Raw genomic sequence first — 16,911 nt, 5'->3', positions numbered from 1 at the left:
AATTGAGTGCCATTTATTAATATAACGGCTAGGTAGGCACTTAATTTAAGTTCTGAAAAATGAAAACCATAATGATTCTCTGTGTAATACTTCTCCTAGATCGACACCACTGCTCTAACATTGCATAAAGCAAGCTGGCAGCTACAGTGTATACCATACATTTTTATGCACCTGTGTTGAGTTTCAATAACCTGTTCTAACTGCCTATGTGAGATTATTCCTTGTATGTCAGGGAAAAAAGGGATTTATTTTTATTTTATTTTAAACTAAAACATGTTCACATTAAATAACTTGAATAAACTCTATTAGCTAGGCAGGTCTCCTTATATTGTCAGACTGCTCTGAAAGTAGTTTGAAGGCAACATATCTGTTCCCAGGAGCATTATTATGATCTTTTGTCCCTTTAACTAGAAGCAGGTTAAACTACTTCCAGACATTTGCCCTTGAAGGATCTGAACCAGGAAAGCCTACACTTGACCTAAGTTATGACAGATGCTTCATTTGGAGCATGCAGAAATACCATCCTACAAGCACTTCACATCTCCAAAGGATTAGGGTTCACCTCTGTGCTGACATCTCCTGCGAATTAATCCCCACCTTTCCAAGGTTAAGAACTTGCTTTACTACCGGGGTTTGCCACTTTCGAAAGACACAGCTGAAGGAAGATCAGGTGTTAAATGTATCGTGACTCGCGTTACAATATTGCCACTCTCTGGGCTAAAGGAGGCATTGCGCTGCTCCAGCTCTTCCAACAACTCATGCGAAGCAAAAGACTGTCCATGCTTACCCAGAAAAATTCTGCTCTGCTACTCAAAATGAAATTAACTGATCCCAAAGTAATAGCACTCAAAGTGCAAAAAAAAATACAAGCTTGCCAACGTAATAAATTAACTTAATTTTTCCCCTTCTGTTCTAAGAAGTTGTTCCCTCCAAATACATTATTAGGGAAAACTCCTGGGCACTGGATAGCCAAGCCATTGAGTTTCAAAGCTAGTGATAGGAAAACACAATCTCAAAATGAAGACAATGGTCCCACAACTTAAAAGCATCATAAGACAAAATTACCATGTAATGCTGTGAGTTTCACACATTCACAAAACAGCTTTAACTGCACACTGAGCCCAGCTTCTGTCTCAACTGGCATAATTCAGAATGCTGCAAGCCCAACCCAAGGCACTGTTCAACTTAAATGCCCTAACCATTTCTAGGGACACAGCAATAAAAGGAGGAAAAACACACTGATGAGTTTCCAATAAAGCCCTTAGATCAGGTCTTGAAATGGAAGAAAAACTGCAATTCCTAACTTGTTTCCCTTTATGCTTTTGTGACAAAATCTCACATTTAAGTTAGGATAAGTGTTGTTCACAGTGACCACATATGATTACACATACCAGTTACCATTATATGGTGTGAGAATAACCCTTTCCTTTTCAGAAATTATGGAAGATACTTCCCACTCCTTTCTATGAATAACAGACAGATAGTGAATGAAAGTGGTGCTTCACCTAAATAACACTCAGGTAACTGAAGGCTGAGGCAACTAAACAGCAGTATCTCCTGTATAAACAGTTTTTATGACACCTGTTTTTCATAGTGTCCTTCTGGACAAAATGTCCAGCAGTTAGGTAAACTGTGCTGCGGAAAGGGCCCTGGGGCTCCTGGTTCTGTGAGAAGCTGGCTCTCAGTCTGCAGTGCCCTGGCAGCCAGGAGGGCCAAGCCTGTCCTGGGGGCATCAGGCACAGCTGGGCAAGGGAGGGGACTGTCCCCTCTGCTCTGCACTGGGGCAGCCTCACCTCCAGTGCTGGGGGCAGTTTTGGGTGTCACAATATTAAAATGAGCTGAAACTATTAGAGATTGTCCAAAGGAGGGGCATGAGGATGGTGAAGGCCTTGAGGGGAAGCTGTGTGAGGAGCAGCTGAGGTCACTTGGTCTGCTCAGCATGGAGGAGACTGAGGGCAGACCTCATTCCATTTACAACTTCTTCATAAGGGGAAGAGGAGGGGCAGACACTGGTAACAGTTGTTGCATCAGGGGATGTTTAGATTGGATATTAAAAAAGGTTTTCCACCCAGAGGGTGCTTGGGTACTGGAACAGGCTCTCCAGGGAAGTGCTCACAGCACCAGCCTGACAGAGCTCAGAAAGTCTTTGGACAACACACATGGTGTGACTCCTGGGGATGGTGCTGTGCAGGGACAGGAGCTGGACCCAATGATCCTTGTGGATCCCTTCCAACTCAGCTTATTCTGTGATTCTGTGAAACAACACTGTTTTAGACCAACATTAGTCCTGGAAGAGAGCAGTATTTCTATCATGCCACAAATAGACTCACCCTGGGGCTAATAGTGTTAGTTAGTGCTTATGTGTTTCATTTGCAATACAGTACTTTCATGCCAGCATGTTTACAATTATCTTCAGTGAGTCTTAAAATGACAGTTACACAGTCTGTCTTATATGTTAACTAATAGGAAAACTGCTGATTTTACTTAAATACAGTATGCATAGTAAATAAAATGACCACTACCACCCACTTCTGACTGGCAGTTAGTCATTGCTTCAGTCACCTTATTGGCTACTTTATTAAGACACTGCACTAGGTTCAGAACTCAGGATACAGATAAGCTCTTACGAGCAACCTGGAAAATTACCTAATTATAAGCAAGAGCATATAGCTGAAGGATTACTCATTGCAGGGCAATTGATGGAGCCCTTTACAAAGCTGAAAAGATTCTGTAGTTTCCATTTTTTGTTTCCAAGTGTTAATTTTATAGAAAAAAGGTAGGACTGCTAATAGCACACTCAGTTTGAGAAGTAATACATGCCATCAGTCAGCAGCATTTGCCCTAGCCAGAATAACCTGAAGTAATCATTTTTTGAAAGGTGAAAGCCTTCCATAATGAAGTCTGCATTCTCTGCAGCTTTCTTGAAGCTATTTTCCCCCAGACATTTTAGGCAACAGAGATCTGTAAGAAACACTGTGCTTTAGAGAAAAGGATGCCTGAATGTCCTGAGAAACTAACCCAAAATCTTCAGATTCCTGCATTGAACCATAATTTCACCACCATATTTTGCCTTTTCCTCATGAAGTAGAAGTTTGGCTTTAGGTCTTGAAAGTATCACACTGTTCCAAGCCTCACCCAGTAACCCAAACCAAACACTGTTATGATAAAGGCCAGTGCCAATGTGGGAGTGAGTGTGCAACTGTACAGGAACTCTTTAGCTCTCGTACAAGTTACATCATGCAAAACTCAAGAATGAAAGACTAACATGGCCTGATAAACCCACTGTGAAGGTTATGATGTAATCTTTGATCTTATGTAGAGTGAGGTAAACCCCTCTACTTCACTGTAAGACAAGCAGAATAACGTTTAGTTGTTCTAGAATTAAGTGTATTTATTTATAAAGACATATTCAAATCAACATGGACAAATTAAAAGGATGCTTTAAAGGAGCTGATTTTTAGGAAATGCTTCCTAGAGATTTATACTCACGTTTTCTTTTGATTTCCCAGTTGACTCCACACTTCAACTACAAAACCATCAAAATTTTCATTCTAAATAAAGAGAATTATCAACAACACATAGTTAATGACCATGCAGTTATTTTTCCTGTACTATTACAGATGGAATATGCTTTGTAGCCTTACACCAGATTCATCTTTAACACAGTATTTCATGGAGAAGACAAAGAGAAATTTAAATCATTTAACAAACACAAACATGCAAAAGTTGAAAATCTCTATTAGTTATCCATTATATCTATTTTTACAGAAAAAGCCAATATTGTATTAGGAAAATTCAGACACTAATGAAAGGTAGATGTTAAGCAAATGATTTGACACACTTTTACTTGTATATCAGGGAAAAAACTCATTCTCTCTTGAGTCTGAAGACGTAAATGCTAATTTGGCATAGACATGATTCCAAGTATCTCCCACAAGTAGTCTCTCTTTTGATAATTTATTCTTAGCATGATCAAGGATACTGTTGTACTTGAGTTGACATCCTTAAGAGGTCAAGTGTTACTGAGGACCTAAAATTGATATATTGGTTACAAATTTTAAGAAATTACTCAGTTTAGCTCTACATCCAATTTCCTCTAGAGCACTATAAGATTTCTTTACGTCATGTAGCAAGTGAGAATTCATATTCTGACAATAAACAGGCTGCTATGAATCAACCACTAATGCTGAATGTCTTTTGGGTGCAACTTGTCTATTCTCATATAGCTCTAAAGCCATTAGGAAAGGGGTTGGCCAGAAATCTTAGCAAAATTCTTTTCCTCCTCTCCCTAGTCTCTTAACATTTTGAGGACACTGGTTGATCAGACATGAGCAAAACTGTTCAGTAATACATATCTAGTGAGTGTTTCTTGGTATTAAAAGTAGTTCCTTAGCTTTACCACACTGAGCCTGAATGCATTCCTGTACAGAAAACAGTACTCATTGCACTTATGACTCTTTTTCTGCCTATCAGAAAATACCATTAAGCGGTTTAGCCACAGCTCAATAATTATATTTCTAATAGAAATGTAAAAGTAATTTAAAGCAGCAAAAATCATGAGTGCAGCTGCCAGTGACAATAAGGTTATGTTGATCAGACTGATGTAGTCTCACAATAGACTCAGTCACCTGCACTTAAGTGTTGCTACATTTCATATTTACAGAAACTGGAAACATAGTCAGACACACTATAAGAACCCTCAATATTGCTTTGAGCAAATTTTATTTTGTAGAATACAAAATCACAAGATATGAGAAAACAACTATTACAAAAGGAATCAAGTATCATCTCACACTATTTTATAAGCTTCATTAATAGCTTTTTTACCTTGGCTAGCAGAACCATGTTCTTGGAAAGTTCCTCTATCTCATCTTCACTGCCAAAAACACTCTCAAAGTCTTGGTAAGTCCAGCCATCAAACAAAATTCGAGGCACTATCAGGCAAAGTTGTCAATCAGTAGAGAAAATAAGGAATTTATTATCTACACTGGAATGATTCTGCAGAAACAGAATACAGCAAATACAAGCAGAGATGCCAATAAAAATCATATCCTGTGACAGAGCTCATTGCTTTTTCACTCTGACCAACTTCAACAGCATAGATAAATTGACACTGTAGAACATTCTTCTTAATTTTAAATGTAGTTAGTGATCAGCACTGATGCAAGTTTTAAGAGAAGATACCTTCATTTGATTGAATGATATTAACTGAACTATCACTCAGGGCCTCAAGTAGAGGCAACAACACAAGACACAGTCTTTAAGTTGTGCATCTCTTCTACCACAATAATGAGGTAGAAAAGTTCATCTCAAACTCTAATTTACTCCATACACAGCTCTACATTACTTCACTCTTCTACTCAACTCAATGCCCTAAGACAAATTTTTACTTTTGGGAAGCACTTGAGCTTATGTCTTTTTTTTTTTTTTTTTTTTTTTTCCTAAAAACACAAAACATTAAATAAATAGACAGGAAAACTTCTGTTGGAACAGTTGACAATCATGCCTTCAGGAAAAGGCAGTGGATTTTATGGAGCCATGTCTAAGCCCCTTCTAACTACCATAGTTGTAAAAGACTGTTTTAGAAAAGTATAGAGATTTCAAAGGCTTTACCCTCTGGCAGCTGAAGTACATTAGAATATCTGACTTCAATTTTTCTAATACATTTCAAATTTCATACTCCCTTCTGAATCAAGAAGCATTTCACAGTTCCACAGAATTCTTGCTATAGACAAATGTAAGAAGTCTAGCACAGCAGAATCTCTACACCAATGTTTGCAATTTTCCCTAAAGACACACACTGCAGTATATCCCATGAGTTCCTAGCTTTAAGGGGAGAAGAGACAAAGCAAGACTTTTCCATCATGCAGGAAATTCTGAATCACTGACTCAGATTTGGGATTTTTTTTTTCTTTTTAACTACACAGAACCCCAAGCAACAAGATTTAAAGACTTCTTTCCCCAGGGAGGCACACCGTGTTATATACTAGTATCCCTCCATGGAGGGCACTGTAACCCAGGATTTATTCAGAGACAAGAAGCTAAGGCAAAACTAAGGCATCAAGAGGGCCAACACTTGAGTTACTTAACTATCTACAGTTAACTGCTTTAATTTTTCTTCTCAGACATCTTCATACAGCTGTGCTGATGTAATCTTCCTTCCTCCCATGCAGACCTGGAAGAAAGCCTTACTTTCCTCTCCTAGAAGCTAAATAAAATAAAAAGCAAGCAAACAAACATAAACCAGATGCTCACCTATTTTTATGTTTCTGGAGGTTTTTCTCACATCTTTCATCCAGCCTGTCAAACAGTATCAAGACAGCTGATAAAATATAAATTATGTTGACAATGATAACATATTTTCAAGCATTCTTCAAATGATGTAGCATAGCTTCATTATACACATCTTCCTGCCACAGACTAGCAGTTCATAATCCACCCAGCCAGAACATCCTGTGATGCAGAGAATCTGAAGCCATGAACCTGCACCACAGCATTCACTACAGCCTTACAATAGTCCCCACCCAGCCCCTCCCTGCTTAGTTCTGCCTCACTGTGGAAGCTGCCCTAGTACCTACCCAGAGTAACACTTCTGCAGCCACTGGGCATCACCTGGGAGGAATGTTTGATTTTTTTCAGATGGTATTTTAAAGTGTCCCATCCACTCCTCTTGGCAGTCTTTGCACTAGGATGAATTTGTTAGTAGGCACTAACACGGTAAGAATTATAGCTATTTCAAATGAAATTTCACATTCAGTCAACTTCAAAACCATGAACTAATACACACTAGCTGAAATTTAATCTTGCTGCCACTTTCCTTGCAATGAAGAGAAAAAATTCTCTTCAAATTAAATTTATCTTCCCTTTCTAAAACAAATTCACCTAAAGGTTTTTGCAAAGAAAAAAACCCAAAACCCACAACAGGTAAACAACTGCACAGTGCAACACCTAACACTGTTTTCCCCTGTACAGGATCTTTGCCTTTTAATTTTTTAAGAGAGGTTTCGTGGACATCATGGTGGAAAAGCCAACATTTCCACTTATATTTTCTGACAAATCAACTATGTACACATGTGGAAGCAGGTGAGGACAGAAAGTCCAATCTGAAGAAAACACAAAAAAATGCAACAATGTTGCAATTCATATGCAAAGAAAAAAAAAAAAAAACACAACACCTTGATCAGCATCATGGAGCCCAGTGAATTGGAACCTTTCCTTCCCTCTCCTCTTCACTTGTAACCAAACTGGTGAGATTAGTGTAAATTTGTTTCCAAATATTTTAGCAATGTCATAGCCATGGTTATTCCACTTGAAAAACAAAGAAAAGGAAAAAAATTAAGAGACTCAGAAGTAAGATATACAGTTCACTTCGCTTTTGACCAATATAAACTCTTTAATAGAAGTGCAATCATCTGCTAGATCCCTATTCATTAATTTGAGGTAACCTGCTGGGATATTGCTTTCATTTAAATAAGAAAGTACTCTGGAAGCTCTGCTAGCTACACAAAAGGCAATATTCAAATTGTGCTAATTCACCTGAACTACAGCAACTGGCTTGTAGATTCCCACACAGTTTTGAATTTACAGACTCTGAATTTATGTTCAAGAGAACTTGAGAAAGGTGAAAATTTATAAGGCACCTATTTGTCTTTTGAGCAGTGTAAGACAGAAACAAGTGAAAAGTATCCTCTAAAAAAGGATGAAACATTTATCATTCAAGAAAGAATGCTCTGAAGGAGACAGGATAGCAAAAGACATCAGTTTGACATCAATTTGGCAGCATACAATGGTTATTGTTGATTTAGCAGGTTCGAGGTGCATCCCTCCTGTTCTGACTACACTGCAACTTCCCCTGACTCACCACTGACAGGAGAACATCCTCATCCCTGTCAAAACCAGCATAAAGGAATCTTCCCTGTCTGACCATCTAGGAGCCACTCTGGCAGTCACACTCCCACCACTCCAAACTTTTACTACTGAAGGCAACTCCAGTGACCCCAGTGTGTCCCTCTTGGCTCCCTGCACACCCCACACTCACAGTCAGATGGAGCTGCCTTGCTGGCTCAGCCCTGGGTTTCCCAAGGCAGAGCCACAGATGTCTGGAATCCTAGTGGTGCACTAACACAAACAGCTCGAGCTGGTGCCGCTGGGGAGGGACCCCCAGCAAAGGAATCCCCAGGTTTTGTACTCTCCATGTCTGTGATAGTCTGGGGTCTTTCTGCTGAGCCCTTGGCTCCTGTGTCCCAGTGTCCTGTCACCTGGCCACTGCCACAGGTCCCTGTGCCCTTTGCTGCCTGAAAGGTCAGCACCAGGTCACAGCCCCTTGCCTGGGGCTCCCACCCAGGCACAACCTGCAGCTCCCACTGCACACCCAGTACCTGCTCTAAGTGTATTGCACAACACTAGTGAGAGGAAAAACAATATACGTCTTCCTAGAGGACCTAGACATCCTCCAAGAGACAGATGTGAGAACAAGGGTTTGACACCACCTGAATCCCAAGTAAAATCTCAAATACTTCTCTGGCTCTTTGATTGCATTTGACCAGCAGCCTTCCATTACTATAAAAATACTTTTAAAACAGGGATGCAAAGTTGCAGGTTAGCACAGTCTGCTGCATATTCATGCAAAGCACAAATTTTATTCATTGTATCAACTTACAGGAGTAATATATCCCAGAACATCTCCTGAGAAATGTCGTTCCTTCATCTTGGAGCAATAACTTTTATGTTCCAGTATAATATCCTTTGCTTTTGGATCCACAACTACCAATCCCCGGTCCTGAACATTTTTATCAGAATGCAGCTTCTGTGGAGAGCAGACAGTTATTAGAACCAGTTATACGAAACAGCCACTTTCAGTGGCAATAGACTTTAAAAACAACAGCAAAACAAATCACTTCATTAAACTCTGAGCACTCATTTTAAATTATGCAGAGCACTTTGATTTAGAACTGAAACATACAAGTCCTCAGAAATGATTTGTCATCATCAGTAAACTTTTTTTTGTTTGGAAGGTAGAAAGCACATAAGCAAAAACCAAAACCCAAGACATTATAAGAGTAAAGAACATAATTTATGACAGCTGATGGTGCTCTGTTTTCCAATCAATGTTTTCTGTCATGTTACCCCCAAAATAATAAAAATGGGTTAAGAGTTCTTAACCAAGAATTTGAAGACAGCTTTTAAACTGGATATATTTTAGTCTGAGAATGCTGCATTGTGAAAGTCAATATTTTAAATGCTCTTCTTTAGGGAAGATGCTTCAATTGACCCAGCAGATAAAAACAGAATGAGAAGATCAAATGAGATGTTCATGGTGGGTATGCAGAAGCCATCTATTGATTCATTGTAAGGAATTTAGGGATATGGCCTACCTTAACACCTTTCATTACCCTCACTACCTGCAAATGAGATTTGCTTCCTGGTAGATGTTGAGCAAGTAATACAAACAGTGACAGGTGTACATGCATAATGACAGGAAACAAGAACATGCTCAGCAAGTGAAGAGAGACTTCAGCATGCTGGCTCTGCTTGCTCTGATTATTGTGGTACTCTGAATAATTTCTGCCTGCAAAAGAACAACTGATTAGAAGGCTCTTCAAAATCTTCCATCACAATACAGCCTTCCCATTGGCAAAGCTCCGTTCCACCAGTAAATGACCTAGAGCTCTTGGCCCAAACTACTGTTCCCCATCCTGGTTTCCAAAGGCATGGAAGTGTGTTCCCTGAGGGACAAAAACTTCCTGCTTCTGCAACTTGCATAGAGGATAAAGATCCAGAAGTCTAGATCATATATTTCAAGAAGTGAACCATTTGTGACACACAGAAAAGCTGAAGGAAAGGACAGTTTCAAGTTTTATCTGCGGGTATCAGCTTCAGCAGAAATGCATTAACATTATTTTAACAGAGGTAGAGGCCATTTACCAAAGTTCACTTAATTCACTACACGTTAGATAAGACAAGAATTTCAGTTATTTCCCTTACCTTTTCCTCCAGTTTTTTTGTAGCACCTTTCTTTGCATCTGTTTTTGACAGGGTACTTTCAGCTAGCCAGCATACCATGGCAAGAGAAAGGGAAGCACAGAGAAGCCTCATGGTGTTTTTCCCCATGTCAAGTTTCTCTCCTCCTGAAAACATAAGGATTCAAATCTCTGTGAACAGAGGAATCTAACAGTTTCATTCTGTTTTCTTGTTTAAAAAAAGTCAAGAAATTTTATTTTCTTCTCCCTTTTTATCTCTCTAGCTCTTCTAATTCTCTTAGAATCAGACTTATTAAGGCAGTATTGTTTTAACAGTGCTTCTGCTCTGGCAACAAAACCACTGCATTGTGAGAGATTATTTCTGGTCTCAAACACCTTTTTTGTCCCTTGTTTTAATAGCTGTTTCACAGATGAAGTGGGCTGGACCCTTGAAGCTTCCTTTTTATGGAATCCCCTTAAAGATGTACAACTGTTTACAGCTGAAACTGAGATAAATGTCTGCTGCACATAACAATTATTGTACGACCTTACCTTTTCTATAGAAAATTAGAGATAATATTTTTTTCTGCTCCTACATAGCCTGGTCATTGTGTCATAAATTAATTAACAGATATAAAGAATTATAGCTATATGCTTACAGCTACGTGCCTTTACTGCAACAGGTGAGACCTTTGTTTTCAATTCCTTGCCAAGTCGCTGATACAGAAATTGAAGAGAAAAAAAAAAAGGGGGGGGGGATAGGCATGTCCTTTTTGTCTAGAGGAATAACTTTGACAGTTTGCCCTAGCTCCAAATAAAGAAACTGAGAATTAGTAGACAATAGCTCTGTTGTGTGTTCATCTGTCACTCCTTGTATCTGTAGGAAGACTTTAAAAAAAAGTCAAATACAGCCAGAGTTTGTTTTCCAATCTCTCCCCAGTTAAAAGTTGCACAGATTTCCCAGCCTATCTCCCAGTAGTGAAGAACAAAACAGTAAAAAAAATTGGCATATGGGGGACTAGGGCTTTAGATCTGTATCAAATTGCTTCTCATAAATATGAGATCCTGATGGAGAAGAAAATATGTTCTTTCCAATATTCTGAATTTTTGTTGAACTTAAAAAACTGTCTTGCTTTCTATATTACTCTACCACTCATTTTGAAGACCTACAAGCTCATTCCTACAAATCATATTTATAAGACTTGTTCTACTGGCACTAATAACAAGTGCTGCTCAAAGTTTCAGTACATTATTTCTCTACAAAACATCAGGTGCAGGATCCCACAACACAAGACAGCCTCTGAGTACTGTGGCAGAAGGAACCTTAGAGCTTCAATGGAAATGTACTCAATGAAACAGACATGAAATCAACAACCCAACAAACTTACTAGTATTTGGATTTGTCTGGCTTAGGATTTTAAAAAACAGAGGTAGTTACCATAGGATTTTGGGATTCTGCAGGAAAAGAGAGGAATATGTGATTAGGCAACAAAGTAGAAGGATGATGGCAGAAGTGCTTGAAAAAAACAATGCCAGTATCACCAAAGAACATAAAAAACCTCCTGTATAAAACTATTTGAAAATTTTAGTCAAGTCTTTTATAAACTGCAAAATAAAAGCAGAAAGCCTTCTAATATTTCTTGGTTTCAGAGAGTGTGGTAAAAGCTGGATTGCTGTACAGCTTGAAATTCTTATTATGAATAATTAAGGTCTTATGCTTCTACTTTGATTTCAAGGTCACTGGCAACCCCTTTGTTTTCCACATTCTAAAAAATGAGACAAGGCAGGTTGCTTTTGGTAGTATCTTTTATGTTCCATCTCACTTGGCAAGATCTATGAACCATTGCAGAGAGGAACAATCGAGAGCCTGAACAGTCAATACAAGTCTTAACTATTTGGACAGGGTCTCAATTCTCCCAGAAGCTTGTATATATCGATTTAGAGGTGTTTGATTTCACTTTCAGAAACAATTAGCAACAGCATCCACTTCCCTGAAAAGAAGATAATATCTAACAGCTGAAAAACAGGAGCTTAAAAAACCACCCCTAAACTCTAATTAGTCATCAAAATGTGCTCATTTCCTTGACAGGATTGTATCCATCTGTCAATTATTGTTAAGTCAACATCCACTCCTAGATTTATCAGAAGCACTGAGCCTGTAGCAAATTGGTTTCTGCTACTGACAGTCCAGTATAAACTCTTGGTTGGACACTTACTTTAATAGTTTGTTCTTTAACAACATCAATGAAAATTAAGTAGATGGCATCACTGTAACAGAGACAATAAATTGGTCAGACTTTAAATGCTCTTTATGGAAAATACAGGCATCCATTTTGCAAGCTTTACAAAACCAAATCCTCATCAAACTTCTATGAACTCTCTGCCATTTTTTAACACTTCTCAAATTAGCTGAACTCAGAAGAACTGTCTGAGCTTGGCACTCTTTATGTCCTCTGCCACTGCAAAATGCAAACAGAATTGAAAACTGCCTGTGTCCTTGTCCAACTGATACTATGGAAAATTTAAAGCTTAAAATATCATTTGACAAACTAATCTGAAGGCCAGGTTTCTCTCCTAGCCAGGTCACAAATGTTGTTTAACCCCGCCTCCACATGAGGTAGCATACTTTTGGAAAGATGTTTTAAATTTATCTCGATTTTTAAAAACTAGTAAAGATAGCACAGATTTAGACTGTCCAAAATAAGCAAGCAAGGAAACTGAACGGATGGTACACAACACTAAGTTAACGTTTATAGTTTATTTATAAAGAAGAAACTAGATTCTAACTACATTTGCAGAAAGAACCTGCATCACTTAGTAAAGGAAGGCCGGGAAGCATACTGCTGATGCATTTTTAAATGAAAGCAACAGTGGGGAGTGAAGAGTGAGAATAAATCCGTTTCTAACCTGTGTAAACATTAAACCCTCCCCTCTTGCAAAGTGCACCACTTTGGCGTTCAGAATTCCCTCCCACAGTCGCCCAGCTCTGGAGCTAGCAGGGAGCCCGCACGGCATCAGCGCCCAGCCCGGCGCCGCTGCGGCCGCGCCGAGCTCGGCTCCGCTGGCGCAGCCCCGGGCGGCCGCCTCACCCCCGCCCGAGCGCAGCCTCACCCCCGCCCTTTCCCCCTCTGCTCCGTGCCTGCCCTGCCGGGCCCAGCCCCGCGGACACCACGTACCGCCCGCCGCCGCCGCGGAAGTGCGGGCGAGCGGCAGCGCCCCGCCCCGCCCCGCCCCGCCCCGCCGGCTCCGGGCAGCGCCGGGGCGGCGGCAGCGCCAACATGGCGGGGCGGGAGGGGCGCGGCGGCCGCGGCTCCCCGGCGCTCCGGGCCGGCCCGGCGCTGGCCTGGCCCGGCCCGGGCCCGTGCCTTGCGGCTCATCGGTAGCTGAAGAAAGGAAATGCTAATAATGGTGTGATTCTAAATTCCCATAGAGACCCTCTTGGTTTAGCCCAAGCTATAGCACATTGGTACAGCTCCAGATTTAGCCTGGGGAGGAGGAAGTTCAGGGGTGACCTTATCGCTCACTGCAATTGCCCAAAAATAGGCTATAGCTAGGTTGGGATCAGCCTCTTCTCACAGGCTACCAGCAACTCAAAAATAAATGGCCTTAAGCTATGGCAGGGCGGGGGGTCAGGTTGGACCTGGAGGTCCAACCGGGAGGAATTCCTTCACAGAAGGTGAGGAGACATTGGGAGGGGCTGTCCAGGTAGGTGCAGAGTCACCATCCCGGGATGTGTCTTAAGAAAAACTTAGAGCCATGGTCTAGTTGAAGTAGTGATGTTTAATCACAGGTTAGACTCGATTATCTCCAAGATCTTTCCAAAACAAATTGTTTCTGTGATTCTGAGAAAAAAATGTAGGTAAATCAGGAACTTGGGCTAAAATGCACACACTGACCAGGAGGCAAAATGATCGTGTAGGTAAGGCTGCAAAGAGTCTGCAGGCAGTACTGCTGACTCTGGGTCTGCAGAAAGGAGGGGTCAAATCTCAGATGGCTTTTAACAGGCTCTAAAATAAAAGATAGTGGATTTAATTGAGTTTTTTATTTTCTTCTGCTTTGACCTTCTACAGTTTGTGTTTTTGTGTGCAGCATGGCTTGTGATGCTGCTATTTTTACTGCAGCAGAAATTTTGGTATAACCCTGTTATTTCACAGGCTGCTTGCAGGGACTAAATACCCTATCAAAAGACTTGATAAAAAAATGGATGTGTTATATCATGATGTAGATGCAAGGCCAGCATATCCTAGCAGTGAAATTCCCAATAGAAGCTATCCTGTGACCTGCTTTCTCTCTTGGTTACAGTTTAGTGCAATCTACTAGAAGCTTGAATGGAAGGTTGCCTTATTCTGCTGAACTGCCCTCTTCTTTCATTCCATCTTGTGTAATGAAGATCTTAATGAGCATTCTTCAGCACTGGAAAGGAAAAAATGGAAATATTTTTGCTCTGAACAGAAGTCTTGTCTGTGAAGCAGATGCATAGTCTTCTATGCCCAGATGCACCCCAAATTTCTGTAAATTTAGATTTCATGATAATGATATTAGCCGAACTTTGTGTTTTCCAGTGTTGAAAGCAGCCCACCTGATACTCTGGCAGAAGGCATTGTGCTCTCCTTTAAGGGATAATGAATGTTCAATGTCAAGTACAGAAATATGGTTGTGTATGCATGGTGGAGCCATGGATTCTGTTTAGTCCTGAGTTCTTTTTGGTTCCAGTAATGACTGGAATGATCATGAGGAGCAGGAGAAAACAATAACTGGTGAGACAAATGTGAGAGAAGTAACAAAAGGAAAGGAACAATTCCCTTTTTGTAGTTCCCACAACTGGATCCTCACCAGCTGAAAACACTCAGATGAATAGTAATAGTTTTATGAAGGTCACTGTAATTATTAAAGCCTTTGTACCGGTGCAATAAAATTCTGGAAAAAAAATTTAATTACTCCCATATAAAATGGGAACTAGGGGACAAACACTGGATCTGTTGGCAAACAAATGTGATGCCAATTGTTTTATGTAATAGGAAAATATTTCTTGGTACTATCTCCCCTTTAATGTTGATTTTACAATTATAAATATTAAATTATCATAACATCTTGGGATGGATAGAACCACTTATGTTTGTTTTTAGGCAGCCTGGTGTTTTATAGATGTTAGGCTCAAACCAAAATATTTTACAGAATTACCAACTCAGTGTGTTTGCAAAGGGTTGTGCCTGGTTGCAAGCTCTGTGCTGAGTAACAGCTGAGTTCACATTACAATGTTTCTTTCAGCCAGGATGCATCTAGAGACCATTACAGACTCTCTTTCCTTTAGATACCCTACTATTCACATAAAATTTCTACCTTGTCCTTACCAAGACATCTGAAATTTTCTACTAAGTTCTAAGTTCTGAGGCAGTAAGGACAGACATGCCTGATTGCGCAAGCCTTTGATGAGGCAAAAAGACAGCAGGGTGAATATAGTGAAGCTTTGAAATCCAGTCAAAGGAGGTTGACATAAAATAATCAGGGTATGTGTACTGCATACTGAGCCCCTTCAAATGAAACATTTAGCTGTATGAGGCAAAACTAGAGTCATCCACATGTGCTAACCACTTGGATATTTTCCCAGTTCTCAAGAAGAATTTGCAGCTCATGCTTAGCTTGGTACTGCCACAGCTATCCTGCTGGCAGTACTTAAAGCACTGCTGAAAAGGCAGTTGGATACCTGCATGACTTGCAGTATTGACAGGAATACAACCAGACAGGACTGGTAGACTGAGCCTTTAGGTGTCACTGTGCTCTTAGGAGTAGAAATTAACTCAAAAAAGAGTTTTTTTTTGTTTTTTTTTGGTTTTTTTTGTTTTTTTTTTTTTTTCTGATCACAGGAAAAGCCTAATTTGGTGACATAGGAAGTTTTCACATTCAAAGGTGCATGGAAATTATTATTAAGCATAAAAATATATTTGTAAAGCTGTGGAAAAGGAGTATGTTCTTCATGAAAGCCTACAAATCTGAGTTGAACAGTAGACTAATTGTGCATGACTGCCTGTATTTGCACTTGGTCTACAAAATGGATCCAGGAACAAAGTGATAATTGCATGAGTTGCATGCTGTCATCTTGCCTTGCTCATAGACACTTGTACAACTAAAAAGCACTCATGTAACACTGTATCCTGAAAACACCTGGAATAGAGCCTTCAGAGGTGACCTAACTAAGATATACAGCCACTGTCAGACATACAGATCTTTATGAGAGAAAAATGTATCATGAAGTTAAAGGTACTGGAACTTGCTGAATCTAAACAAGATGCAAGTTCTAAACAAGGAGAACTAACCATGGGAGCAAGCTATCTAGGGCAACAGTGAATTATGATTGTATCAGAGCGAGACTCAGTGCCTTTCTGGAAGATAGACCATAGCTAAAAGCTAGATGTTGGGCTAAGCTCATGGTGTGTGTGTGTGTGTGTGTGTGTGTTAAACAAACAAAAAACCCCAGATGAAATTAAATGGTTTGAAGTATGCTGAAATAGAGGTGAAATGACTGACTGATCTCCTATAGCCCTAAGCCCCATGATTCTATGAGTCATTATTCTTCACTAAGCATATTTTTCCTTGCATCATGAGTGAAGCCCCCAGCACACTTTTGGTTAGGCAGTCTAGGCCAGTTTTGAGACTATTTGAACCTATTTTCAGCTGAAGATATTAAATGCTCTGCATAGTCCCACCTCTTCGTCATGTTTAAGACAGTTTAACCTTGAGATGTTTTCAGGCTCGGGAGTAGATGTGGTGTGGGACTGTGTCACTCTGCATGTTTACAGCCATCGGGAGGAACATGTGGCCCTGGGTTTCAGGGAGTCAGGGAGTGGGAATCTACATGAACGTGGAGCAACTGTGCCACTCACACGAGCGACGGCGGGCTCCCAAGGGGATGTGCCTAAGGATGGAGCTGCGCACAGTCGCCTCCGGGCTTGTC

General features: G+C 40.2%; 1 protein-coding gene across 7 annotated transcripts in view; it reads right to left on the bottom strand.

The window, feature by feature from the left end:
- CHID1 (chitinase domain containing 1) overlaps nucleotides 1-13,203 on the bottom strand; it is a 95,193-nt gene extending 81,990 nt beyond the window's left edge. The window contains exons 1-9 of one of the 7 annotated variants that reach the window (XM_085581591.1): nucleotides 13,136-13,188; nucleotides 12,176-12,227; nucleotides 11,348-11,414; nucleotides 9,985-10,127; nucleotides 8,660-8,806; nucleotides 7,176-7,308; nucleotides 6,256-6,300; nucleotides 4,828-4,934; nucleotides 3,490-3,551 (exon numbers count right to left, since the gene is read on the bottom strand). In XM_085581591.1, coding sequence (XP_085437717.1) covers nucleotides 3,490-3,551; nucleotides 4,828-4,934; nucleotides 6,256-6,300; nucleotides 7,176-7,308; nucleotides 8,660-8,806; nucleotides 9,985-10,110 — 620 coding nt within the window. In that variant the 5' untranslated portion in view covers nucleotides 10,111-10,127; nucleotides 11,348-11,414; nucleotides 12,176-12,227; nucleotides 13,136-13,188. Of the gene's footprint in view, nucleotides 1-3,489; nucleotides 3,552-4,827; nucleotides 4,935-6,255; nucleotides 6,301-7,175; nucleotides 7,309-8,659; nucleotides 8,807-9,984; nucleotides 10,138-11,347; nucleotides 11,415-12,175; nucleotides 12,228-12,866; nucleotides 13,053-13,135 lie in introns of those variants that run through there. The other 6 variants (XM_021555174.3, XM_085581592.1, XM_085581593.1 and 3 more) reach the window with 6 other exon arrangements.
- Nucleotides 13,204-16,911: the final 3,708 nt, after the last annotated feature.

The sequence above is a fragment of the Lonchura striata genome, chromosome 5 (assembly GCF_050655825.1).
Source record: "Lonchura striata isolate lonStrDom1 chromosome 5, ASM5065582v1, whole genome shotgun sequence".
Lineage (NCBI taxonomy): Eukaryota > Metazoa > Chordata > Aves > Passeriformes > Estrildidae > Lonchura > Lonchura striata.
The sequence above is the reverse complement of the archived record's forward strand: the minus strand, read 5'-3'. Positions and strand labels throughout refer to the sequence as shown.